Genomic DNA, 27,713 nt, shown 5'->3' with positions numbered 1-27,713 from the left:
GGGAGTTTTCAGACAGGAATGATCTGGAGGACTTAATCAAATGCAGACTGCTGGGCCCCAGTCCCCGGAGACTTGGGTTCAGTAACCCCAGAGCAACATAGAATTTGCATTTCTAACATGTTGTCATATGATGTTGATGCTGACGCTGCTGGTCCAGAGATCACACGTTGAAAACCACTGTTCTGGAACAACACCTTCTGCTAGAAATATAACTCATAGCCACATATGTGATTTTAACATTTCTAGTAGCCACATTTAAAAGGTAAAAAGCAACAGGTGAAAGTAATTTTAATAAGGTAGCTCACACATGTACTTTATCGTTACTATATACCAAAGACTATCATTTCAATATTATCCATATTTTTTAAAGTCTTGAGATATTTTACATTCTTTTTTAAAAAAATTATTTACTTATTTATTTTGGTTGCACCAGGTCTTCAGTGCTGCACATAGGCTTTCTCTACTTGTTGTGAGCAGGGCCTACTCTGTTGCAGAGGATGGGTTTCTCATCATTAAATTCTTTGTGGTTTTTTTTGGTACTTTTTGAAATCCCAGTGTGTAATTTATACTTACAGCACACATCTCAATTAGGACTAGTTAAGCTCTCAAAAGGGCTTCCCAGGTGGCTCTAGCAGTAAAGAACCTGCATCAGAGACGCATAAGAGACATGGGTTCGAGCCCTAGGTCAAAAAGAGCCCCTGGAGGAGAGTATGGTAACCCATCCCAATATTCTAGCCTGGAGAATCCCATGGGCAGAGGAACCTGGCAGGTCGCAAAGAGTTGAACACAACTATAGTGACTTATTGTGTGTCCCGCATGCTCGCAGGCACAAGCTCTCAATAGCCACTTGTGTGGCCAGTGGCTACCCTATTGAGCAGCACAGGACAGGCCTGTTATTACAGGACCAGCGAGTTGAGGATAGAGGATTGCTTCCTGAGTTTAGCAACCAGAAAGAGCGTTAGCAATAGACCACATTTGTGAAACAGCCGGAGAGAGCTGGAAGGGAGAGCATGGACACACTTCCTTCCTGACGTTTGGCCGTGCTTTTATAATGGATGGATTAGGGTGCCAACACTCAGCCCCAACAGTGAGTATTAACATCACACACAAAAAAGAAGCAACTGGGCATTATCACATGCTAACTGATGGAAGAAGGGGACATCATCCATGAAGTGGAGTTGAGCTTGGTGGCTCAGTTGTGTCGGACTCTTTGCAACCTGGTGGACTGTAGCCTGCCAGGTTCTTCTGTCCATAAAATTATCTGGGCAAGAATACTGGAGCGGGTTGCCATTTCCTTCTCCATGGGATCTTCCCAACCCAGGGATCGAACCCAGGTTTCCTGCATTGCAGGTGGATTCTTTACCATCTGAGCCACCAGGGAAGCCATGACGTACAGTTCAGTTCAGTTCAGTTCAGTCACTCAGTCGTGTCCGACTCTTTGCGACCCCATGAATCGCAGCATGCCAGGCCTCCCTGTCCATCACCAACTCCTGGAGTTCACTCAGACTCACGTCCATCGAGTCAGTGATGCCATCCAGCCATTTCATCCTCTGTGGTCCCTTCTCCTCCTGCCCCCAATCCCTCCCAGCATCAGAGTCTTTTCCAATGAGTCAACTCTTCGCATGAGGTAGCCAAAGTACTGGAGTTTGAGCTTCAGCATCATTCCCTCCAAAGAAATCCCAGGGCTGATCTCCTTCAGAATGGACTGGTTGGATCTCCTTGCAGTCCAAGGGGACTCTCAAGAGTCTTCTCCCAACACCACAGTTCAAAAGCATCAATTCTTCGGCGCTCAGCTTTCTTCACAGTCCAACTCTCACATCCATACATGACCACTTGAAAAACCATAGCCTTGACTAGACGGACCTTTGTTGGCAAAGTAATGTCTCTGCTTTTTAATATGCTGTCTAGGTTGATCATAACTTTCCTTCCAAGGAGTAAGCGTCTTTTAATTTCATGGCTGCAGTCACCATCTGCAGTGATTTTGGAGCCCCAAAAAATTAAGTCTGACACTGTTTCCACTGTTTCCCCATCTATTTCCCATGAGGTGATGGGACCAGATGCCATGATCTTCGTTTTCTGAATGTTGAGCTTTAAGCCAACTTTTTCACTCTCCACTTTCACTTTCATCAAGAGGCTTTTGAGTTCCTCTTCACTTTCTGCCATAAGGGTGGTGTCATCTTCATATCTGAGGTTATTGATATTTCTCCCAGCAATCTACTTACTCCTAAATTGAATCTGAATCTGACCCAGCCTCTAGATTTACCAGTTTACATGGCATACGTGGGACAGAACATATTAAAGGACACCAAGCAGCGCAACCTGCCAGATCAGACTGTGAAACAGATGAGAATAAGCCTTAAAGAGGTGTCAACAAAATGGAATACACTACCTTGTTTGGAGTCTGATTTGAACAAGCCAACAGTTAGAAGACATAAGATGATCAGGAAAATTTGGAGATGGGTTGGATATTAGATAATATTATGGAATTACTATTCATTTTTAGGTGTTATAAAAGTATTATGTTTTTAAAGAACCTTCTATTTTAGAGATACATACAGGAGTGTTTATGGATGAAATCATATGTCTGGGATTTGCTTTAAATGAATTCACCTGGGGAGGGAAGCGGAAAAAATAAAATAAGATCATATGTTGATAATTATTGAAGAAAGGTGATGGGTAGCTGGAGGATCATTATACTATTCTATTTTTGTGCTTGGTTGAACATTACAAGGGGTTTGTGTGTTTTAAGGGGATGTGTGCCTGTGAAGAAAAGATAAAAGAAGGGAAAGGATTTTATTTTTTCCTCTTAAGACTGGAGCGCCAAGAAAACACTAGGGACAGTGGAAATGCAGGAGAGTAGGAAGGCGGGTGAGCAGGCTACAGGGCACACAACGGGGTGAGGGTGGGGGTGGAGGCGGGTGGTATTAAGCTCTTCCACGAGTCAGGGACTACGTAGGAAGCCTGGCGTGCTGCAGTCCATGGGGTCGCAAAGAGTCGGACACGACTTAGCGACTGAACAACAAGCCTCCACAGCTGCTTCAACTTCATCTCCGGCGTCTGTGGCTATAGGGTCACCCGCTTCCTAATGCCCCCAGTAGGAGACACAGGCTGCCCGCGCCTGCGCAGCAATCCCTCCTCTAGGCGCCGGCTGTCCCTACACCCCATGATTCCCCCGCGCCGCTCTAGAGGCTCGCTCTCTGAGGAGGGCGAGATCTCCGCCTACAGGTTTAAGCAAGGGGAGGCATAGTGTGTCGCATCGCCTTCCGGGAAATGCAGTTCGCATGCAAGGCCCAAGCTACCGCTTAATCAGCCCAAAGACTACGCGCCTCACAATGCACCGCGCGCAGCGGCTGAACGGTGTGTTGCTGCCCTCAAGTGGCGATTGAGCGGTGACGTCCAGACCTAGGAAGGGTGCTGAAAGGGATAGGGGCGGGGGCGGGACTGGGGACTCCCAGGTCCCTGGGAAGCCTTTCCGGAGGGTGAGGCCCTCAGACCTGGGCTTAGGAAGATGGTGAAGAGATTGGAGGTGAGGCCTGCTATGAAGAATTAAATGAAATCAGAATAACTGTTGCCTGTATATTATTATTGTTATAGCTAGTACTTAGAAGAGTAAGCACTTAGGTGCCAGGCATTGCTCCCAGTGCTTTACTTGTATTAACTCGTTTAATCCTCCCAAAAGACATTTAGTGTTCTATCAGCCCCCTCTTTACAGGAATGGAATTGGAACCCAGACTGTCAGGCTTCAGAGTCTGTGCTCTTCTTCGCTATGAATTTGACACCCTCCGATCATTCTATTAAACTATCCCAAGATTGTAATTAGCACACGAATTAACTCTAGATGGCCATTAGCAACGCAGATCTCTTTGAGCTGATGATTGTCAGCAGGAGTTCTTGGCCGTTTGTGATTTAGATCCTGCTCCAGGACAGAGTTTACAAATCAGCTTAGATTTATAATTAGCACATGAATCAGCACAGGTTTGCTTTCACAGGGATAAGATTTCTGATTAGCACTTGAATCAGCAATGGTTTGTGTTAGAAGCTGGAATTACAGGTCTCTGATTAGCCCACGAGTCTGCACACAAAGATTCTATTCACACCTAGAAAGCCCTCCCCACACCTTTTGATCCAGGTGACCTCCCGCCTCAAATGTTGCCCCCATCCTTTCCCTGAGCGCCACCCCCTCTATCACCAACAGGCAGACAGACTTGATGATTTCCTTGTCCCTCCCCTCTCTCCCATGTTGTTCATAGTGAAATATCACAGTGACAAGCACAGGTTCAGAAATCATCTGTTCTCTTTCTGCCTGAGAAAGAGGAGATGCAATTCCAAAGCCTTAACTGTGTCTCATTCATGGGCATGTTTCCAGCATCGTGCCTGGCACACAGTAACAGCTCAATAAATGCTTAGAGAAAGAGCGTCAGATTCTCACCATTATCCTTCTGCAGTGATCTAAACATTTATCAAATCAAGCCAGATTCTCTTCACTCTTAAAAGAGTCAAATTTGTGGTCACCCACCCCAAAGGCAGAGGACCAGGGTAGGTGGGTGGGAGGGTAGTCAGGGTGGGGCTGGGAACATCCTCTGGAGCAGGATTCGTTGTAGTGGATGGAAGAAGATTCCACAGCCCCCCGAAGTTGTGGATCTGGCTGTGGTTGATGTTGGGTCTGTTAAATCCATACTCTTTGTATAACTGTGACTGGGTGGGGGAGGAGCTATCCAGCCTGGAAATATGTTCCCGGCTCCACTTGCATCTCTCCAATAAAATATGGGCAAGAGGGAAGTTCGTAGAAGGTCATTTCTGGACCAAAGTTTTTAAAGAAACTTAAAGAAACCACCTTCTCCACCCTGTCTCCTCCCATTCATCAGGTGTGTGCATGCATGCTCAGTCACTTCAGTGCTGTCCGACTCTTTGAGACCCCATGGACTATAGCCACCAGGCTCCTCTGTCCATGGGATTCTCCAGGCAAAAATACTAGAATAGGTTGCCATTTCCTTCTCCAGAGGATCTTCCTGACCCAGGGATGGAACCCACGTCTTCTGCATTGGCACGCGGGTTCTTTACCACTAGTACCACCTGGTGAAAGCAGATAATTCTGAGCCCCAGGAAATAACAGAGGTGCAAGATAAACAACTGGTTTGTTTATCAACAGATGAAGGCTGGAGGAGAAGGGGACGAGAGAGGATGAGGTGGTTGGATGGCATCACTGATTCAATGGACAAGAGTCTGAGTAAACTCCGGGAGTTGGTGATGGACAGGGTGGCCTGGTGTGCTGCAGTCCATGGGGTCACAAATAGTTGGACACGACTGAGCAACTGAACTAACTGACTGACTGACTGGAGGATAGCTGGCTAGACACCTCTGGCAAGAAATAAACTATTGTATGAAGTCACTGAAATTCAGGGGGTTATTTGTTACAGCAGTTGGCATTACATTCACTAATACACTGCTCCTTCCTTTCTGGTCCCCAGATACCAGTAAAGCTTGAGCCCTTCTGTCATTCTGTAAAGTGAGTCTCAAATCCCTAACTGTGGTTTTCAGGATTTCACAGAACAGATCTCTAAAATGGCCCTGAGTCTCTACGTTTGCTGGTTAAAAGTTTTCAACATATTTCCCTCAATTCTTTGCACAAATGTAAACTTTCCCCCATGTTTTTACAGAAGTCTTTTTCATGTTGATAGCTGGAAGTCATTAAAACAGTCCCTGAAAGTTGTATTCTGTCTTCTACCATAGTTCAGCAGAACCTCAATACAGGGTCTCATGGTTACCATGTAGAAGTCAGTGCTTGCCTGGAACCCATCAGTCTGATTTAGGGTGGTTAGTGTGTATGTACAGGAGGTGGGTGGAGAAGATGTACTCATCTCCTGGCCCCTCTCCATTTGGGGGTGCACATTCAGACATGATCTTTTTAAAGTGAGCCCCTAGTCCTCAGCGCTGATTCATGTGCTAATTACAAAGCTGAGCTAATTTCAATGAATCCCCATTGGTTGGACTTGGGTTGTATGAGGAGTTGGTAGGTACTAGTTGAGGATAAGGAGATATACCACCTCCATCCCTTCTTGCTCTAACAACCCCCTGACTTGGAAGGGGTCTGGGTTTATTTAAAAAGCCACCCTTTTTTTGCAGACAGACTGCATCTGTTGATTGAATGTACATGTATGTGCACGTCTTGTATCCACCCTGTGTAGATGTCTGATGTGACTCTCAGAATATTCCTTGTGTCTATGTGTGGGAATGTGGCTCACACACCTGTACAAGAGAGAATCTGTGTGCCAAGTGTGTTTTTGCACATGTGACTTCTCACATGTCTGAATGTGAGTCTGCATGTGTGTTTTGGAAGTGTGTCTAAGTATGTATTTGTGTGCCCCCCCCACCCCCCTGCATACATGCGTCCCCATTCATGTCCGACTCTTTGTGACTCCAAGGATTGTAGCCTGCCAGGCTCCTCTGTCCATGGAATTTTCCAGGCAAGAATACTGGAGCAGGTTGCTACTTCCTTCTCCAGGGGATCTTCCCAACCCAGTGATCAAACCTGTGGCTCTTGTGTCTCCTGCATTGGCAAATGGGATTTTTTTTTTGTCTGTTTTTTTTTTTTTTAACCAGCTGAGCCACTGGAGAAGCCCAACTTGTATAAGTCTCTCTATTTGGACGTGATGTGTGTTCCGTGTGCCTTCTGTATCCGTGTGTGTTCTGGTGAGCCTCTGAGGATGTGATGTGCATTGTGAGTATGGATGTGTATTTTTGGATAGACTGTGTGTGTGGATATGAGCAGTTCCCTTCCTCCCAAGGCTCCCTCAGCTCTCAGGCAGTTTAACCTCATTCTTCCTGCTGTGGCTGTTTCCGATGCTTCGGTCCCCTTCTCCAGATGTTGCAATTAAGTAAATGCAACAATTAAGCGGAGTCCCCCAAACAACCATCCCACCAGGATCTCCTTCCAGGAGCTAATGAGGGATTACGGCACATGCAGACACACGCATGGAACTATTCAGAAACTGACTCCCCCCAGCCTGCACATGCTATGGCATAAGGGCATACAAACAGCATAGGGGTCCCTTTGCCCACCTGCTTCATTTGTTACTTATCCTTCAATTGCAGTATAAAGGTCTCCTCCTCCAGGAAGTCCTCCTGACTCCTGGAGGGTGGGAAGGTGGAGGAAAAGGCTGGACTCTGCCTCTGAGGTGCACACCCTCTGTTTCCTCCATCAGAACCCTCCATCAGAATCCTCCATCTGGCCCTGTACTTTGTCATCAAAACCCTTATTATTTTTCCCTGTGTTTCTATCATATTCTGACCGCTCTGTCTAGTTCCAATCTTTCTAGCCCAAGCCTCTCCTATGCCAGCCCCGACCACCCCAGGCTGTCTTTCTCGCTTTTAGAATGTGAGCTCAGTGAAGCAGGACCTGACACTGTCTTGGTAACACTTTTACTGCAGTGTCATCTAGTGCACAACCATGCCCAGAAATCCAAAGTAAATGTTGAACCAGCACCTTTGCCTCTGTCTTTCTCTGTTGCCAAGTCTCTCTTTATGTCTCTAAACATGTTAGCTTCTTTGGCACTATGTCCCCCAACATATGGCACTGCTATGTCCCCTCAATCCACCAGGTTTTGGCACAGTGTGGTGGCCAGGACCACACACATTGCAGATGTTCCTGGTTTAGCCCAGTGGTTCTCTGAGTGTGGTCCCTGAGCCAGAAGCATTACCATTAGCCTAGAAGGTAGAAACGCAAATCAGAAACTCTGCAACTGGGACCTGAAGATCTCTGGTTAACACATCCTCTAGGTGATTCTGATAAGGCTGAAGTATGAGGACCTTGGATCTAGATCATGCAAGGCAGCCCCCTCTGATCTCAGATGGCTCTCAATACCATCCCCTCTTACCAAGGAACGAACAGTCATCGCCAAAGAAGGCAAGACTGTGAATAAATGCCCCAGGCTCTCTGAACTCTGCATCAGGGAAGGAAGGGAAGGAACAACACTTCTGATGTGTCTAAAAGATTCCTTAATGTTCCCCAGCAGAATCAAGCCCCAGTTGCCCAAAAGGGTAACCTACTCCTCATCCGCACCTTCTATTAACTTGGTCCCTCCTCTGCCTCACTCTTTCCCTCCCCACTTGCGCATTTCCTGGGGCCACACCCAAAATCAGCCAGTTGCACTGAATTCTAATCCCAGTCTGTTTGGGATTGTCTCCAGGTATTTTCAGGCTTCCCTTGTGGCTCAGTTGGTAAAGAATCCGCCTGCAATGGAAGGGACCTTGGTTTGATCCCTGGGTCAGGAAGATCAGTTTCACTTTCCAGGTATTTTCCTCTGTCTCCCCCACCTCTGCCACTGCTGTAGCATCTCTGAAACTTCTCATCCTTTTCCTGAGTGTCTGAGAAACCAGTATCTGTTGTACTGGGCCAGGAGCACTGATGAACTTTGCTAATGATCGGGAAAGGCGGGCCCTAGAGCTGAGTTAATTTTAGCTGCAATTTTTCAATACACACAAGTGGAAGGAGCCAAAAGTCTGTTCTGAAACCTTCAGCAGAGCTAGTGATGCCAGGGTGGATGTGCATTCATGCCCCTGCCCCCAACAGGGTTACTTTACTCCTCCACTCAGATGGGGGATTCTGGGGTAGGGGGAAGGGTTTGTGATCAGGTTCCCCCAGGGTAGGGTGATGACCATGAGCCAAGGGTGTGTCCTCCTTGGACCAGGGCTCCCAAAAGATTAGGTCCCCCAGGTTGCTATAACCAAGTTCCGAGGCCAGGCTTGTAGACCACGGCCCACATCCCTCTTCCCGCAACACCATCTGCCAGGAAACACGTGGGATCCCCCCACCCTCATCCTCTCCTCCACTATCCTCCGCGAGCATCAGCACAGGCAGACACCACTCCTGGTGAGTCATGTGTTAGTACGATTCTAGTAGGATATTCTGTGGGGCAGTGGACCTGAGTTGAGGAGGGGGAGGCAGTGGATATACTTTTCTGGGTCAACCCGGCCAGCCCCCTGCCTCTGTTCCAATTCCTATCTTCTCCTTCCTCCATGGGATATCTGGCCAGTGTGACTTGACATCTAGCTCTATTTCCAGAGACAAGTTTTCCCCTTGCAGCCGATGCAAAGAGCCTCGGGACAGAGCAGAGTCTCCACACTGGCCTGAAAGATCAGGCTTGATACAGGCAGGGCCCAAGCAAGGAAATTCCACCTAAAGGACATCCCAGAGAGGTGATGCTGAGACAGGAAGGCAGAAGGGGACAGGCTTGGGGGGCAGAGGTCTCTGGGATAGAGAATCACATTCAAGGCTGCGAGTGAGAGCTGGACACACACAGATACACACACACACACACACACACACACACACACACACACATCCTCACAGCTGAGTTGCCCAGCTCAGTCTGCCGCTGTCTCTCCTTCAGTCTCTGCCTCTTTGACTATCTCTATGTCTCTTTGTCTATCTCTAACTTGTACTGTCTCTCGTCTCTTTTTTCTCTTTCTGGGTCTCTGTATCTCCATCTCTCCTTGAATATGTGTGTCTTTTCCTATCTCTCTGTCTCTGCCTCTCTGATTCTGCTCCTCTCTGTCCCTCAGTCTAAGCCTGCCTATCTTTCTGTCTCTGTCTTTCTCTATCTCTGTATGTCTCTCGGTTTCAGTCTCTGTGTCCCTCTCTGTCTTCCTGACTCTTTATCCAAGGATTCTCTCTCCCAAGGAAAGCCAGGACGACTCCATGAAAGGTGGGGCTAGGGGCGCGCCTTTGAGAGAGGGGACCTGCCTACACCTTTAAGCGCGGGCGCGCGCGGGGACTGCGCCTTTAAGCGCGGGCGCGCGCACGGCCCTGGGTTCCCGGCGAGGAGGCCGCGGGAGCGCCCGGACCCGGCCCGCCTGCCCGGCCCCCGCCCGGCCCCCGCCCCGGCCCCGGCGGGGGAGGGGTCTCTGAGCGCGGCCCCTCCCCCCTGCGTCCCGGCCTTTGCTGCGGTGCCCCCACCCCGTGTGTCCCTGTCTGTCTGTCTGTCCGTCTCTCCGCGCCCAGGCCTCGCCCCACCCCGGCCCCCGGGGCTGCCTGGCCGCTCCCCCCCCCACCGCAGCCGCCCCCCTCCCTCTGGACCAGCCCCCGCTGCATCCCGCGAAGCGAGTGGAGACGCCGCCGCCCCACAACCAGGACCCGCGCCCCGAAATTGGGGAGCCTGCACCCCGAGATTGGATCCAGAAATCTGGAAACCTGAGCCCTGGAGCCTGATTTGGGGCTGGGACCCCAAGACCTGGAGCCTGAACAGCAGTATTTGGGGCTGAAATCGCAACATCAGTCCCTGGGACCCCAAGATTTGGAGCTGGAACCCCAAGAATTGGAATATGTACCCCAATATTTGGAGCCTGAACCTCGAGGTTTGGCATCTGAATCCCCAAATTTGGAGCTGAGCTCTGAGTTCTATGCCTGGGACATTCAAATCTGGGACTGGATTCTCATTTCTACACCCTGGAGCCTACTATTTGAGACTCGAACCCTGAAATTTAGGCCTCAGAGTCCAAGATCTGAACCCTGGCATTGCAAAGGGCCTACCTGAGTTTGGGCCTGAAATCCTTGCTGCTAAGCTGAATGCTGAAATTTGGGGTGAATCTTGACTCAGCGCCCCAATATCTAAACCCAGAACTCTAGCATCAAATCCCAAGATTGGGTTTGGGACTCAGATCTTAGACTATCCATCTGTCTGTTTAGCATCCCAAGACTGGAGCTGGGAGACTGTGACTCCGGGCAACCCAAATTGGGGCCTGGGTCCCTAAAATTGAGCCCTTAAGAGGCCTAATATTTGGAGATCTAAGACCCTAAGTATCAAGGTCTGGAGATTCTTTGGCCATAAATCTGAGCAGAGACACAACAGACAGAGGCTTTGGGAGAAGGGAAGGCATGACCAGGCACCCCCTCCAGAGCCCTGACCCCTGACCCCTCGGAGCTTGAGGATTCTTGCTCCCTGGGGCGGCTTCCAGCTCAGGTAAGGCTACTGGGAGACCCTGTGGTGGGGAGGGACTTGGGAGGAACTTCATCGCTGGGGGTGGAGGTAAGGAGGACCATGTCCCCCTGGGCACCCTTGGAATTTCCCCAGGGAACAGATGTCCCTTCACAAGAGTCTACCTCGAACACTGTGGACATTTGGCCAGCCCTGCCCCTCTCTGACCTCCTCATCCCCAGCTGATGGCATCTCCAGGTCTGTGACTGCCCCCCTCCCCACACCCCGCTCAGGCTCTCCAGCTTCTTCTACCATCTGTCTTATTTGATCATCTCCAGCTGCCTCTTGTGTCCACCACTCCGCTCTCCAGTCTCCTTTCTCCATCTCTTCCTCTCACTGACCATCTCTATTCACCTCTTCTCTCTCTGATCATCTTTGACACTTAAGTCCGCTGGCTCTTCTCCCTGGCTACCTCCTGGCCCCCACTCCTCTCTGACCATCTCTGTCTGCCACTGCTGTCTTTGATCATTGCCTTTAACACCCCTGTCCACAGCATCTCTCTCCAGCCACCTCTGTCTACTGTTTCACTCAATGACCACCCTTGACATCTCTGTCTGTAGTACCTCTCTCTAATCATCTTTCAGCAGCTCTCTTACCTGTGTCTACCCCTGACTCTAAGCCTTGACCCGTGACTGTCTCTGACCATCTTTCACCATCTCTCTCTATCTTCTGTCTCTCCTCTCTGACTTCCTCTATCCACCTTTTCCTCTGTCTAACCATCTTTTACTGTCTCTCTTGTCCTCTATCCACTCCTGACTCCAACTGCCAGTCTCCAACCATCCTGGCCGTCACTGACCACCTCTTTTCTCTCAATCTCTCTTGCTCATTGATGCTCTCTGATCATTTCTAACATCTCTGACTGCCTTTCCTGTCTCTGGTGCCCTCTCCCCACACCCATCAATCTCACCAGCTGTCCCGTCTCCAGCTGTCTCTGACATGTCTGTCCCCTCCTCCTCTCTGACCACCTCTCTGCCTTTTGACCCTTTCAGACCATCTTTGACCATCTCTCCTGGATCTGGCCACCCCGGCAACTTCCCCTCTTTTTGGCCACTCCTCATCTTCATGACCATCTCTAACAACCTCTCTTGTCTGGTCCTGTCTGGCTACTCCTAATCATTCCCACTGCCTTGACCACCTCTTCTCTCTTTGGCCACGTCTCGCCACCCTGATCACCGCTCCTGTTCTCTGCTGTCTCATTTCTAATCACCTCTCTTCCCTCTGACTTTCTTTGTTCATTTCTTTTCCCTCTCTTCCCTCGTGACACACCTCTCTGAGTCTTTAACCATCTTCTCTGGCTTCTGGTCTGTCTGACCACTCCTCTGTGACCATCGTTGATCAAGTTCTCTGCTCTCAGCCCACTATGACCCTCTCTTCTGGTCCCAGACCACCCCGACCCCCTCCAGCACCCCACTTCTGGCCTCAGCCTGCCCTAACGCCTCCTCCTCTTCCCAGCAGGCCGCCCCTGCCCGCGATGGCCGTCCTCCCGCTGCTCCTCTGCCTGCTGCCGCTGGCCCCTGCCTCATCTCCACCCCAGCCAGCCTCACCCAGCCCGTGTCCCCGGCGCTGCCGCTGCCAGACACAGTCCCTGCCCCTAAGCGTGCTGTGCCCGGGGGCAGGCCTCCTTTTCGTGCCACCCTCGCTGGACCGTCGGGCGGCCGAGCTGCGCCTGGCGGACAACTTCATCGCGACTGTGCGGCGCCGGGACCTGGCCAACATGACAGGCCTGCTGCACCTGAGCTTGTCCCGCAACACCATCCGCCACGTGGCCGCCGGCGCCTTCTCAGACCTGCGCGCCCTGCGCGCGCTGCACCTGGATGGCAACCGGCTGACCTCGCTGGGCGAGGGGCAGCTGCGCGGCCTGGTCAACCTGCGCCACCTCATCCTGAGCAACAACCAGCTGGCGGCCCTGGCGGCCGGGGCCCTGGACGACTGCGCCGAGACACTGGAGGACCTCGACCTCTCCTACAACAACCTGGAGCAGCTGCCCTGGGAGGCGCTGGGCCGCCTGGGCAACGTCAATACGCTGGGCCTCGACCACAACCTGCTGGCTTCCGTGCCCGCCGGCGCCTTTTCCCGCCTGCACAAGCTGGCACGGCTGGACATGACTTCCAACCGCCTGACCACCATCCCGCCGGACCCGCTCTTCTCCCGCCTGCCGCTGCTGGCCCGGCCCCGCGGCTCACCTGCTTCCGCCTTGGTGCTGGCCTTCGGCGGCAACCCCCTGCACTGCAACTGTGAGCTGGTGTGGCTGCGGCGGCTGGCGCGGGAGGATGACCTGGAGGCCTGCGCCTCCCCGCCGGCCCTGGGTGGCCGCTACTTCTGGGCAGTGGGCGAGGAGGAGTTTGTGTGCGAGCCCCCCGTGGTGACCCACCGCTCACCGCCCCTGGCTGTGCCTGCTGGTCGGCCAGCCGCCCTGCGCTGCCGGGCGGTGGGGGACCCCGAGCCCCGCGTGCGGTGGGTGTCACCCCAGGGCCGGCTGCTGGGCAACTCCAGCCGAGCGCGCGCCTTCCCCAACGGGACACTGGAGCTGCTGGTCACCGAGCCGGGAGATGGCGGCATCTTCACGTGTATCGCAGCCAACGCAGCTGGCGAGGCCACGGCCGCTGTTGAGCTGACCGTGGGTCCCCCACCGCCCCCTCAGCTAGCCAACAGCACCAGCTGTGACCCCCCGCGGGACGGGGAGCCTGATGCCCTCACCCCGCCCTCTGCTGCTTCTGCCTCTGCCTCTGCCAAGGCGGCTGAGGCTGGGCCCCCTACTGACCGTGGTGTCCAGGTGACGGAGCATGGTGCCACAGCGGCTCTCATCCAGTGGCCAGATCAGCGGCCTATCCCGGGCATCCGCATGTACCAGATCCAGTACAACAGCTCAGCCGACGACATCCTCGTGTACAGGTGCAGGGTCCAGGCGGCGGGCAGTTCAGGTGGGGGAGCGAGGTGGAGGGAGGGCTGGAGGAACACCTACCGATACCCCAGGCTGCAGCACTGGAAGTGAAGCTGCAGGGTTACAAAGGAAATCAGGCAGAGAAGGCAAAAGGAATGTGACAGCAGTGGTAAAAAAGAAAGAAGATAGCAAAAGTAAACAGTAACACACAGAAAAAGGAAATCCGGCAGCAAGAATAAAACATAATCAGGACTTCCCTGGTTGCCCAGTGGTTAGGATGCTGCGCTTCCACTGCATGGAGCATGGGTTCGATCCCTGGTTGGGGAACTAAGATAGATCCTGCATGCTGCAAGGCGTGGCCAGAAAAAAAAAAAAAATAGAAGCTTAACTGGGCAGCCGGGGAGGCAAGATTGAAGGGATACGAGCAGATTTAAGTTGTAAAGAGAACTAAGTATTTCCAGATGACAGCTAGATTCAAGTCAGGCTGCAGGAAGAAAAAGAGATCAAGCAGGAGGGCCCAGGGATCGTGGAGAAAATGGAGTGAGGCAGCCCAGCTGCAAAGGAACTCAGTGCATGCTCAATCACTTCAGTCTCTGACTCTTTGCAACCCTATGGACTGTAGCCCGCCAGGCTCCTCTGCCCATGGGATTTTCCAGGAAAGAATACTGGAATAGATTTCCATGCCCTCCTGCAAGGGATCTTCTCGACCCAGGGATCGAACCCACATCTCCTTGCAGGTGGATTCTTTACCCACTGAACCACCTGGAAAGCCTGCAAAGGAACTCAGACCAGAGGTTAAAAGGAAAATGGGGGAGGAGGTTATAGAGAGATTAGGCTTTGAGTTTGTACAATGTGCCCTGCTCCATGTGTTTGGAGTTCTAACATGGTGACATCTCAGCTTTTAGGGTTTTTTTTCCGAATCATATTCAAGCTAGCTCAAGCTCCACCACTGCTAGGTGAACAGGACTGCTCAGTCTGCCATTGCTGGGGACTCCCTACTCCCTTCTCCCTTCTCTTGCTGCAAACAAAACCTGGGCTTACACACTGCAAGAGTGGGTTACCATGACAGTCATCCAGGCAAGGTTGGAACATCCACTGTGGCCACATGTGGTCACTGATGGTGGCTGTAACCCAGGTGCAACTGACACGTCTCACCCAAGTCCAGCTTTGCATGGATGGCTGGGGATGGCTCCCTCTCCTCACTGTCAGGCTGGCCCAGGGGTACTGCCCCTGACACCCGGCTGCGGAGGAATGGGCCTCCCAAGGTCTGGGGTCCATGCCTTGTAAACCCAGTATCTGGGTTCCCTTTGCCTCCCCACAAGCCAAAACCTCCAAAGGTAATCACTTGATTTCTTTCTCAGTCAGTCCTGGAAATCCAACAAGCTTTTCTCCATTCCATTTCAAAGACAGCCATCCTCAGTCGATTCCACAGAGGGCCCACACCTGAAAATCACACAAGTCCCATCCACCTTGCTGGGCGAGGTGAGGAGGATGGGACAAATGCTCTCCCAGATCGTCACCCTCCTAGAGACAGAGTTCCCTCATTAAAGCCACTGAAGAGTAAAACAGGGATTATAAAACAAGTTAAATCTCCAACAGTGCGCCCTGCTACAAAAGGAAATATAGTGAAATTGGGTACTAAAGATAAAAGGAAATGGAAAAGATAAGGATAAATTGAAACCAGGCCAGAGAGATAAAAGAGAATCAGGAGACAGAACTGGAACGAAATAAGGCAACAGGGAGGAAAAGAACTCAGCAGCGATGACTGAGGCGCATCAGTTTAATGAAAACAGAGTCAGATGACAGGGCTCTCTGGCAAGCAGGCTACGGCTACAGCAGTAATAATACGGCAGTGAGGCCCAGGGGACCTTCATTGGCAGGTTAGAAGGAAATCGGGCATCAACACAATGGGGGATTCAGGCGGTTAGATTAGAGAGAATTCTAGCTTTCCACTAGAGGAAAGTCAGGCAGTTGGGAAAGTGCAACCAAGCCCCACATGGAGGAAAGTCAGAGGGACAGAGAGAAATGAGGTGAGGGCCTAGAGGGAGATGTGGAGGTGGGATTAGAGGGAAATTGGATGGGGCAGGGGGATGGTAGAAGGAAATGGGCATCAGGTTAGAGGAATACCAGGCAGCCTCTTCCCTGGCAGTCCAGTGGTTAAGACTTCACCTTCCCAAGCAAGGGGTGCAAGTTAGATTCCTGGTCTGCGATCTGAGATCCCACATGCCTCCGGGCCAAAAAAAACAAAACAAAGAAACAGTATTGTAACGAATTCAGTAAAGACTTTTAAAATGATCCACATAAAAATTAAAAAAAAAAAAAAGAACAAAACTGGGAACAGAGTTGAAGAGATGTCTGGCTGGAGGTAACTCGGTGCTGGGCTGGCCGGAAATAGGGTGAGAGATCTTGGGGAATTCAGGCAATGAGCTGGGTGGGGGGGACCAGAGTGAAGTCAGGCAGGGGAGTGGAACAAAACTGGGCAGTAAGCCTAGAGGGAACTTGGGCTGCAGGCTTGGAAAAAATGCTGGAAGGGTGGCAGTGCAGGAGGGGAACCAGGATATAAAATGAAACCACACTCGGGAGGCAGTGGGGCTCACGGCAAACTGGGCAGCAGAGTGGAGGGGAAGCGGGCACTGGTGAGAATGTAGGCACTGAGGCCAGAGGGAGATCAAAGGGACATTTGAGCAGCAGGAAAATGAGAAGGTCCACTGGGGTAAAACTGGCTTAACAGAATGGAGGGATGTCAGGTGGCTGAAGGGTATCAAACCAGAGGGAATTCAGGCAGTGGTTACAGGGACCTCGGGGCCTAGGATGAAATGAGGCAGTGGCCTCGGGTAGCGGGTGGAGGGGATCTTCCAGACTGGAGGGTTGGGGCAGGGTGCACGGTGGGTGCTAGGCAGCCATTGACTTGACCCCCACCTGCCTGTCCCTCCAGAATGATCCCGGCCGAGAGCAGCTCCTTCCTGTTGACGGACCTGGCGTCAGGCCGCACCTACGATCTGTGCGTGCTCGCCGTGTACGAGGACAGCGCCACGGGGCTGACTGCCACACGGCCGGTGGGCTGCAACCGTTTCTCCACCGAGCCGGCGCTGCGGCCCTGCGGGGCCCCACATGCGCCCTTCCTGGGCGGCACCATGATCATCGCTCTGGGGGGTGTCATCGTGGCCTCCGTCCTGGTCTTCATCTTTGTGCTGCTCATGCGCTACAAGGTGCACGGCGGCCAACCCCCCGGCAAGACCAAGGCTTCCGCGCCTGTCAGCAGCGTGTGCTCCCAAACCAACGGCGCCCTGGGCCCCATGCCGGCCCCGCCGGCCCCTGAGCCCACTGCACCCAGGGCCCACACCGTGGTCCAGCTGGACTGTGAGCCGTGGGGGCCCAGCCACGAACCCATGGGACCCTAGCTTCGCGCCCACCTCTACGGCCCAGAAGGGCCCCCCCGCCGGGGTGGCAGGACCCAGACACCCCGTGGGACCTGGCCTCGGACTCACCAAATTGCTCACGGTTTTTAAAACTCTGACGGGGAGGGTGTCGGGGGCACCGGGCACAACAAGAAAGTCCTATTTTTCTAAGCTTGGGCCTGGGCCCTTGCCCTTGTCTCTGTCTGTTGGGGGTGGGGGTTCATTCAGGGGTCTGGAATGGGACGCCTCCACTGGGGAGAGAACCACCCTCTCCCGGCCCCTTTCTGTCTGAGGTCCCTGGATGAGCCTGAAGACAGGTCATCCCTTCACTCTGCAGACATTCCCTGAATGTCCTCTCTGGGTCTGCCCTGTGCTGGGTGACGCCATGGTGACCCAGGCAGCCCCCAGCCCTGCCCCTCAGACAGTGATAGCTCATAGCGATGAGAGACTTGGTGAGGAGGGAAGCCTAGGAGATAGCAGGAACCCCAAAAAAGTGTCTGACTCAGCCTAGGGTGTGGTCAGGGAGGGCCTCATGAAGGAGACGTGAGCTGAGAATGACATCTGAAGGAGATAATCGGGCAAAGAGCAGAAGGAAAGGTATTCTGGGCAGAGGGCCAACACAAGCAAGGGCTTAGAACGTGCAGGGCACTGGGGGCACTGCAGTAGAAGTGAGGCAGGAGGCGTGGGCAGGGTTCAGGACCCCCAGGCTGAGGAGCTCAGACTCTGGCCCGATAGTATTGGGGAGTCATGGAGGAGTCTATGCAAGGGAGGGAGAGGGTCAGGTTTGGGTTTTAGGAAGATCCTTCTAGCTGTCAGGACGGTGGATCAGAAATGAAGACTGAGGCTGGGAGCCTGGGGAAAACCAGGGCAGGAACCTGGGTGGGTGAGGACAAAGCTGGACCGGGGCAGCCTGGGGGAAAGCAGCAGAGCGTGGGTGAGAACAACAGGAAGCTGAGTAGATTGGTTATGGAGCTGAAGGGCTGTGGGGGACAGAAGTGTCCAGGAGAAGGCCCAGGGCTCTGACTGGGGGAGGGACAGTGGATTGCCCTGATACAGGACCAGGGAGGAGGGGCAGGTTTGAGGAAGATACTGAGGCCAGTGTGGGACTTGGTGGACATGGAAGGCAGCCACGCTCACCACTATCCCACCGATGCCACTGGGACTTGTTAAATATGGGGGTGGGGGGCCCAGGATGTGGGCATGCCATCAAGGGGTGGCAGCCAGGAGGCTGCCAGACCCCTAGTCTGAGACCAGAGCTAGGGACAGAAATGGGGGCTCTGTCAGCGGGGATGGGTCATCAGACTCTGAGGTCATCAGACTCTCCATGTTTAAGGGACAGGAAAATAAATACCTGGACTGAAAAACAAAGCCTGAACAGCAGTAGGTGGAGGGACAGACTGAAGCAAACCAGCCAAATCAGAGCCAAGGACTCTTGTTTTTAATTATCTCAAGGCTGTGGTGACCTCGGCGAGAGCCGTGTTCGGGGACTCGCTGGGCAGCTGCCAAAGCCAGCTGATTTGACAGTAGGAGGTAAGAAACTATAGACAGGGAGTGTAGACCCTGTGATCCTGTGGGCCTTGAGCCCAGTTCAGGTTGACCGGGGCCTTTCTGCCCCTATGTCTCTCCAGGGTTTGTCCTCATTCAGTCTAGATCTGCCCTAGGCCTCCCCTTGGATACCAGGCCTGGAGGTTTGCAGGACCAAACCCTGGGTCTTGGAAGTGTCTCTGGAGACCCAGGAATGAATCAGCAGTAGGAGGACCAGCTCTCCCTGACCTCAGATCACCGCTGGTACCATCTCCTGAGGCAAGATATGGAGGGAACTCGGGTCCTGTCTTTCTTCCCTGCTGTGTGAGGGATTTGATGAAGAGAGCCCAAGACTGGATTGGCCATGCTCATGATCTGGTGCACATGACTTGTCCTCATGGAATAACATCCTAGATCCTGGCATACCTTTCTTGGTTGGGTGTAGGTCTTGGAAATGATCCTCCATTGACCAAGGGAACAGCCTGAGTCCCAAGGACCTGACCTGATCCCCCAAGTCCTCCAGCACCATCACGAGGTCCTTCCTCTTGTTGTTTGTTACCCTCAGTGGCTGAGGTCAGGTGAAGCCATCAGGGAGAGTGAGGTGTTTGGGGAAAGGGACCTAGAGAGTGGGAGGATGGGACGGATACCTAGTGCCTGCTACAGAATACCACTCGCTGCCATAAGGGGGAGCCAGAGTGTGCCCTCCTGCAACCTTCCTTTTAAAATTGAACAATTAATGCGTGCCCCCTGAATGCAAAGTACTAGGGCTTCCCTGGTGGCTCAGCAGTAAAGAATCCCCCTGCCAATGCAGGAGACACAGGTTCGATACTTAGGTCCAGAAGATCCTCTAGAGGAGGAAATGGCAACCCACTCCAATAGTCTTGCCTGGAGAACCCATGGACAGAGGAGCCTGGTAGGGCTACAGTCCATGGGGTCACAAAGAGTCGGGCATGACTTAGCAACTAAACAACAGCAACAAAAAGGGATTCGATACTGAACAAATATAGGCCCGTCCTGCCCTCCCATATCTCACCATTTGGTGAGGGAAACAAGCATCAAATAAGCAAGTGGAGAGCGTGTCTGGTGACAAGGTGGGTCACACAGGAGAGACCCTTGGAACTATGAGAGCCTATAACCAGGGGACTTGACCCAGGAAGAGAGTTCAGGGAGGCTTCCTGGAGGAAGTAACACCTGCTGAGATGCTCAAGCTAACTACCCAGTGAGTGGAAAGGGTATTCCATATAGATGAAACAGCGCTGCGGGAGGCTGCAGGGCTGGCGTGGGTTGGAGAGGAGGAAAAAGAAAGTGATCCTGTGTTTAGGCTGAAGAGCCAAAAGGGGGCAGATGACGAAGGACCCTGTAGGCAACTGGGAGGATCCTGGATTTTATTCTCAGTGGCATGAGAAGTCATTGGAGGGTTTTGAGCCGTGAGAAGAGTCCTCCCTGATGTCTAGGAAGCTCCAGTGGGGATTCTGTTTGCATGTTCACGACAAAGGTGACTCGGAGACTAAGGAGGAGGCTACCGCAATGGTGCAGGCAGAAAAAGTGGCCGGACGAGGTTGGGAGCTGAAATGAGTGGATTGAGAGATCTGAAATACCTCACCCAAGGCCTCCATCCCCTACACAGAAGGGGACAGTGGGGACCACTGTCCAGCTGCCCCGTTCTCAGGCAAGATTGCAGTGACTGGGGAAGGAGAGTTGTGGGGCCTCGGTCTCTGATACCTGGGATCCATCCCTTAGATGAGGAAGGTGACTTCTCTACAGGAATTAAGGACCTCTTCGAGGTTCAAGTGCTAAGACTGAGGCTGTGGCTTGTGGGGCAGGGGAGAGGGGGACGTGGACCCAGGAAATTCAGTCCCAGAGACAGATGCACACCCACAGAGGCAGAAGTAGAGAGGTGGGAGGAGGCACACGGGGGCAGGCTGGTTCCTCTAGCGTGGTCACCTCCTGCCTCCCCAACAAGATACGTGGACCATCCCCCAACCCCATGCAGAAACAATCCAACTCTGGACAAATGCTCATATGTGTCTGTAGCTGAAAGTTAAAATTTAGCTTGTCCAACTTGCCTAGCTGAGTCCACCAGTTTCCTGAGCTCAGGAAGTGCTACTCTTTCCACTGTCCATCCCCCATCTGGCTTGGAGGATCCCCTGCACATTTTTGAGACCAGCTTTCCTGGCACCAATCTCCAGGCTTCTGGAGGATTTTCCTGAAGACACTGTAGTTCTGATACCAGGACTCTGTCCCCTGTCTGCCTCCTGCCAGATCCTGGGTGTAGCTAACCCAGGATTCCTGAGTGTCTGGAATAATTGTGATCCCATGAGAGGCTTCAGCTAATACCAAGACTTCACAACACTATCTGGACACGTATGTGGGAGAATCGGATGAAGGGTCCTCCAAAAGGGGATGTTTCTTTCCTAGACTGAACTTGGGCATGGTTCCTCCCTGATCACACCTCACAAAAGCAAGGATAGGTATCAATGCTCAGTGTTGCTCTGACCTGTGCAGAATGATAAGGGCCTCCCTGGTGGCTCAGATGGTAAAGAATCTGCCTGCAGTGCAGGAGACCCAGGTTCAATCCCTGGGTCAGGAAGATTTCCCCTGGATTAGGGAATGGCTACCCACTCCAGTATTCTTGCCTGGAAAATTCTATGGACAGAGGAGCCTGGCAGGCTACAGTCCATGGTGTGACAAAGAGTCAGACATGACTGGGCGACTAACACTTTCATTTTTTCATGCACAGCGATACTGGGAACAGAGTGGTAACCAACAGCCCCAGACCCTTCCCTCATAGAGTTCAAGTCCAGTGGAGCAAATAAATACTCACCAAACAATGGGAGTCAAGGCTGGGATGGGAGAAGCACAGGCAAGAATGATTAGGACCTGTTTAAGCCAAAGGGACTCTGGGAGTCCAGAAGGGGCTCCTAACTGAGCCTGGGATGGGAGGTGGGGAGATTCCAAGATTCCCCAAAGGCAGAGCCAGCTTCATGGCAGTGTGATCTGCATGGATGCCCAGTGCCCCTTGTTTAAAAGAACCCCATGCTGGCTGATGCCCCACTGTCACAATCGTGAAATTCTTAATGACTTTTGAACAAAGGACTCCACATTTTCGTTTTGCACTGGGACCCCACCCCCACCCCACACACTTGAAGGATATACAGAGAAAGCTGGGAGAAGAGAGGTCTCCCAAGAAGGAAGAACACTGTATGCAAAAGAGAAGCAGGAAAGAAAGAGGATGGGCACTTGGAAAGCTGGCCAAAGTTCCCTGTAGCTGGAGCACAGAGTGGGAGAAGGGGGAGGGTGATAGGGAAACTTAAGAAGTGGGTGGATGCCTGCTGCCAGGCTGAGGGAGTCTGACTGCACACCAGAGGCACTGGAGCCATGGGAGGGGCAGGGCTGGTATGGACTTTAGAAAGATCCATGGTAAGGAGGGTGGCTGGGGGCACAGAGCAAAGAACAAGGTCGGGATCGGGAGCTCATTTGCCTTAGGAGGGCTTGGGACTGTCTGACCGCTGTGGGCAGGCTTATGAAGAGCCTTGAATGCATGGGTGACTGACACTCCAGTGTACTGGGAGACTGATCAGGGAGATTCCACAGCTGAACCCAGAGAAGCTGAACCCATTTTCACTGTTGAGGGTGGGAGGGGAGTACACAAGGGTAGGTTCAAGGGTGTTCCTGGTAAGTATTTGAAAATCTTTTTATATGAGAACTCACATGGGTAGACTGATGGAAGTGAATGCAAAATTGACGGATTTTAGAGTATAAAACGTGACACTTCAGAGGACTTTATTCTGGGTATATTCTGGCTTCAACTCTCTATAGAATCCCTGGGGTACACTTGACTCTGGATAAAACATCAGTTCTTTGGGAACTTCCTCTTCATCCACAGCCCTGAATGCTGTGGTTCTCACCACCCTCCTGCTTCTCCACTCACCTCTCTCTGGGGCATCACCCCCAGCACACCCCAAAGCTTCCGTTTTCCTTCTCCGCTGAGGACCTCCACACCTCTGTCCCGGCCCTGGCCCCTCCCCTGAACCCTGGGCCTGGCTTTCCTTGGCTTCCTGAACATCGCCCCGGGGCCCCTCACACCCACTGGGTCCCACCCTGGCCTCAGCTTCTTCCCAAAGCTGCCGCTCTTCCTGAGTCCTGTCTCAGGGCAACCCCCCCACGCAGCCTCCTCAGCCGCGCCCCCCGCCTTCCTCCGTTCTCTGGCCCCATTCTGTTCTAACTCTGGCCTCACCCACGTGGGTCCCTGCACCTCCTCCCCCTGGGCTTCTGGCCTCAGTCTCACCCTCTGCTCCAGGGAATCTTCCTAAAGCCAAACCCGACCCTCCTCTGGGCTTCCCAAGTGGCTCAGTGGTAAAGAATCCACCTGCCAATGTAGGAGACATTGGTTCGATCCCTGGATAAGGAAGATTCCCCTGGAGGAGGAAATGGCAACCCACTCCAGTCTCTCTCCAGTATTCTGGCCTGGAGAATCCCCACGGACAGAGGAGTCTGGTGGGCTACAGTCCATGTGGTCCCAAAGAGTCAGACACGACTGAGCGATTGAGCACCCATGCACCCTCCTCTGCATAGAACCTTCCATGGCTCTCCAGGGGCCCCAGGACAGAGTCCCAGTTCCACAGCCTGGCAACACAGGCCTTGCCCCCTCCCCTGTTCCCAGGTCCAGCTCCATCTCTAGCATGTACGTTCCCCACCTCAGTCTGGAAGGAAGTCACTGCTCCCTGGAAGACTCTCACCTTTACACTCCCACACCTCTCCTCCTCACTGTTCCCTGGGCCCTTGGTGGAGCCCCCCTCACCTCCTCTGCTTGTGATGAAGAGGATCTTAAGCAGGTGAGAAATGAAGCTACTGAAAGTCAGTTCCTTCTTGAATTCTCCTCCTCCTCCTCCCACCCAAAGCAAGGGTTCTGGGCGGAAAGAGGCTAGGGGTGCACATTCCTGGGACCTGGGAGAACAGAGGGGCTGGAAACTATATCCAAGGTCCCTTGCTTCTCCCTGTCTAAAGCCCCAGCCTTGTACTTCCTCCCAGACCCTCCGTGGATGGTGATGCTCCACTATTCTCTGGTTCAGGACGTTCTAGGAGGATGGAAGCGACTGGAAGCCATTGTCTTCCCTTGGGTCCTCCACCGTCAGATCCTGCAGACCTCTCCATGGGGCATGTGTTGCCCTCTCCCCCCTGTTCCAGTCACTTCCACGACCTGGAGCCCAGCCTCCACCTTCCCCAGGGGTTCAGGTCCCCGGTCCTCCTCCCTCAGACTCAGGAAATCCAGTCTCCATGCCCCTTCTTCTGCAGAATCCAGGTGTCCAGCGCCCTCCTTCCAGGATCCCAAAAGTTCAAGCCTGAAGCCTCTCCTTCCTCACTCCTCAGCAGGCTCAGGAGACCTGACCCTGTTTTCTTAGGAACCATGATATTCTCTCTCTCTCTCTTTTTTTTTTTTTTGGCCACACTGCATGCTAGTTCCATGACCAGGGGTTGAACCCATGCCCCCTGCAGTGTAAGCACAGAGTCTTAACCACTGGACCACCAAGGAAGTCCCAACCATGGTATTCTAGTCTCACCCACTTCGATCCCCTGATTTCTAATTTTCTGTCTTAAACTTGGAGACTTCACCCCTCCAAACACTTGAGGGCCCTCTGACGGAATATCTTTCTTGTCTCTCTTTGGGTCTTCATATCTCTCCACCACTCAGCTCTCTCTACCTCTCTGACTCTGCTTGTCTCTCTCCCCACACCCATGTCTCCATCTCACTGCAATTTTCTTGCATGTTTTCCTCTCCCTCTTTCAGTGTCTCTGCTCAGCTCTGTCTCCCCCCTCTCCCCTCCCTGTCCTTTCCCCTCCCTTCTCTCCATCTGCCCCTTTTCCTTGACCCTGCCCACATAATGAGGCCTCATTACTATCAATGGCAACAGGTCAGGCTGGAGCCAGTGCTAATGGGGACCTCAGTGTGCTGACCCAGGGAGAGTGCTGAGGGCCAGGCCCAAGCATGTGTGTGTTAGTTGCTCGGTCGTGTCTGACTCTTTGAGACCCTATGGACCATAGCCCACAAGTTCCTCTGTCCATGGAATTCTCCAGGCAAGAATACTGGAGCAGGTTGCCATTTCCTCCTCCAGGGGATCTCCCTGACCCAGGGATTGAACCTGAGTCTCCTGCACTGCAGGCAGATTCTTTATCATCTGAGTCACCAGGGAAGCCCAGGCATTTGGAACCATAAATGCCCCCACAATGTGCCTGGCCTCATTCCAGCTCCTTGCAGGTAAGCCCCCATCTTACCTTATTCCCTGGGTTCTGAGGCCTGCGTTCTTCTCTAGGGTTCCTCTTGCGTCCCCTCTGCTCCTGCAATAGGAGGCCTGGAGGGCAGACTGGCAGAGAGACTGCACTGACTAACTGAGATCCACCCACTCCCTCTCCAGCCATGGGCACCCTCTCACCTGCCCCACTGTGCTGTGGCGCCCTGAGCTTCCTGTGGGGTGAGTGACCCATAGGAGACACAGAAGGCGGGTGAGTTAGTCTGGATCAGCAGGAGGAGACTGGCAGTGCCAGCTCCTGGGCTGCCTGGCAAGTTCTGTGACAGAGGATTGGCCACAGTGGAGTTTCTTGGGGCAGGGCTGTGGCCAGCTGGGGCGAAGGACTATTTGGGCAGGGTTTGTAGCAAGGGATTTGGCCAAACTGCTTGTGAGAAGGGGACCAGTCGGGCCTTTCTGGGATGACTGCCCAGTGGAAGCAACTTTATTCTAAATTAATGTTTATGTACCAGACATTGTTCTGTGCCCTTTACTTACATTATCTCATGTAATCTTCCCTACCCCTGGGCTTACACTGTCTCTTACATATGAGGCAGCTGAGACCCAAAGAAGTGAAATACCTTGCCCACCCTCACATGGCCAGGGATTAGATGGCGACAGGATTAGAACATTATGTACTTGGCCTCGAAATCCACCAGATTATACCGACTCCTTCCTGTCCCCTCCCAGATCCCTCAGGCCCTGTGACTGCATGTGTGGGTTTCCGGGGATGTAACTATATCAGGATTTCTTGGAGGACTGTTGCTGAGAAGTCCAATTTCCGGCTGTACCTGTCGCCACCGGCCAAGGGGCCCCTGACCACAGTGCTGGTGAGGGCGCACGGGGTGGACACTGTGGGCGCCCCTGTGCTGCGCTGTGTAGCTGCGGGGCCCTCGGAGGGCAGTGGGTGGCCAGGTTCACCTAGAGCCGTCCAGGCCAATGGGAATGACAGTGGTGACCCCGGGTGGGCAGGCCTCCCTGGACCCGGCGCTGGCTCCATTGCGCCACCTGCTGGGTCCTTGCTCTGTGGTGGTGACGCCGTCGCCGCAGCCGTACGACCCGCACAAGGAGTTTGCCGCGGTGGCCAGAGCCTCAAGCCTCCGGGGCCGGTCCTGCTGGACGGCGTTGAGCACGCGGCCCGCCGGCCTCTCCTTGCACACCTTGAGCCTTTCCAGATATTGCAGGTGCAGGGCTCCGGAGACCTGTTGGTCACCGGCGTGGTGGCCACTCATCCCTTCCTGCATGCGGGAGACAAGGCCTGCGACCACGTGTCCAAAACGCTGTCCCAGGGTCTCTATGGACCTGTCTATGCCGTACCTCCGTTCGTGCTGCCGGAACCCTGGCACCGAGACCTCGTGTACTTGGCGGCAGGCAGCACCCGCGGCCTACGCTTGTAGGAGAGGCGGCGCCGAAGGGGTACGCAGGCTGTGCGCCCGGGCGCCTGGCTGCGCTTCAGCGTGGACCTGGGGCGCCCGCTTGTGCTGCGTTCTGCCCTCCTGCACGTGCTTTTTCTGGTGGGGCCGCGGCCCGGAGGGTCGGGGGGTGGGCGTCGTCTATGATCCTGTCTTTTCTCTCGTGCTGCCAGTGGGTGCATTCAGCCTCGCTTAGCGCCCGTGGAGCTGCCAGGCTTTTCCAACCCGCGGCCGCTCCTCAACTTGCACTGGAGCCTCAGCCCCTCCGCTCCTGGGCCGCATCGCTAGCAGCATTCTGACCAAAACCAAGCCCCTGCCCAGGGCTTCACCTGGACGGAGCTGGCCTGTGGACCCCGGCGTTGTGCAGTCCACAGTCTGGAGATGCGCCACGCCTCCTGGACCCGAGCACAATCCCTGGATTGGGAAGACCCTCTGGAGAAGGGAATGGCAACTCACTCCAGTATTCTTGCCTGGAGAATCCCACAGACAGAGGAGCCTGGCGGGCTACATACAGTCCATAGGGTCACAAAGAGTCAAACACAACTGAGTGACTAACATTTGTTTAAAAAATGTAATCCTCATAGCCACCGTGGAGGCAGATCTTTTTATTATCGCTATTTTATAAAGCAAGCAGTTGAAGGCTGAGGTCAAGAAATCACCACCCTGATCTGCACATGGAGCAGATGGCAGCTGTGACCCTAAAATCTGCTCAGGCCACTAGGGAAGAGGCCTGTTGCCACCAACAGTGAGGCCCTCTGCGCAGACTCAGTGTAAACTGGACGCTGACCATAGTCCTAAATTTTGTTATGGGACTGATTTCCCAGAACCTTGGAATAAGGGGCACTCATTCAGTATCTGTGCTTCCCTGGGGGCTCAGTGGTAAAGAATCTGCTAGCGAAGCAGGATACCCAGGTTTGATCCCTGGGTTGGGAAGATCCCCAGGAGAAGGAAATGGCAACCTAGTCCAGTATTCTTGCCTGGAAAATCCCATGGACAGAGGACCCTGAAGGACTGCAGTCCACGGGGTCGCAAAGAGTTGGACACAACTGAAGCAACTGAGCATGCACGTATGCAATGCTGTTTTTAGATGAAGCTTGTGTTCACCAGCTCACCAAAGTCCTGTTCTACACCCAGGCTGTGCTGATCATTTCTGTATTGTCCCTCAGCCCCACCATTCTCTTCCTGCTGATATGGGCCCCAATTCATTTTATTTTTTCCTGAATTTTTTTTTTTTTTTTTTT

General features: G+C 53.1%; 1 protein-coding gene across 3 annotated transcripts; it reads left to right on the top strand.

Annotated features, from left to right (window-relative positions):
• Positions 1-9,970: 9,970 nt before the first annotated feature.
• LRFN3 (leucine rich repeat and fibronectin type III domain containing 3) lies at positions 9,971-19,231 on the top strand. Of its 3 annotated transcripts, XM_070387844.1 has the most exons (4): positions 9,971-10,958; positions 11,070-11,171; positions 12,429-13,865; positions 16,790-19,231. In XM_070387844.1, the coding sequence occupies exons 2-4, from the start codon at positions 11,077-11,079 to the stop codon at positions 17,253-17,255; spliced, it is 1,998 nt and encodes a 665-aa protein (XP_070243945.1). In that variant the 5' UTR covers positions 9,971-10,958; positions 11,070-11,076; the 3' UTR covers positions 17,256-19,231. The 3 variants fall into 3 exon arrangements, with proteins under 3 accessions (XP_070243945.1, XP_070243948.1, XP_070243946.1); XM_070387847.1 differs by lacking the exon at positions 11,070-11,171 and having other exon boundaries at positions 16,790-19,229; XM_070387845.1 differs by lacking the exon at positions 11,070-11,171 and having other exon boundaries at positions 12,426-13,865; positions 16,790-19,228.
• The last annotated feature ends 8,482 nt before the right edge of the window (positions 19,232-27,713 follow it).

This window comes from Bos mutus, chromosome 18 (genome assembly GCF_027580195.1).
Source record: "Bos mutus isolate GX-2022 chromosome 18, NWIPB_WYAK_1.1, whole genome shotgun sequence".
Taxonomy (NCBI): Eukaryota; Metazoa; Chordata; class Mammalia; order Artiodactyla; family Bovidae; genus Bos; species Bos mutus.
This window is presented reverse-complemented; position numbering and strand designations above follow the sequence as displayed.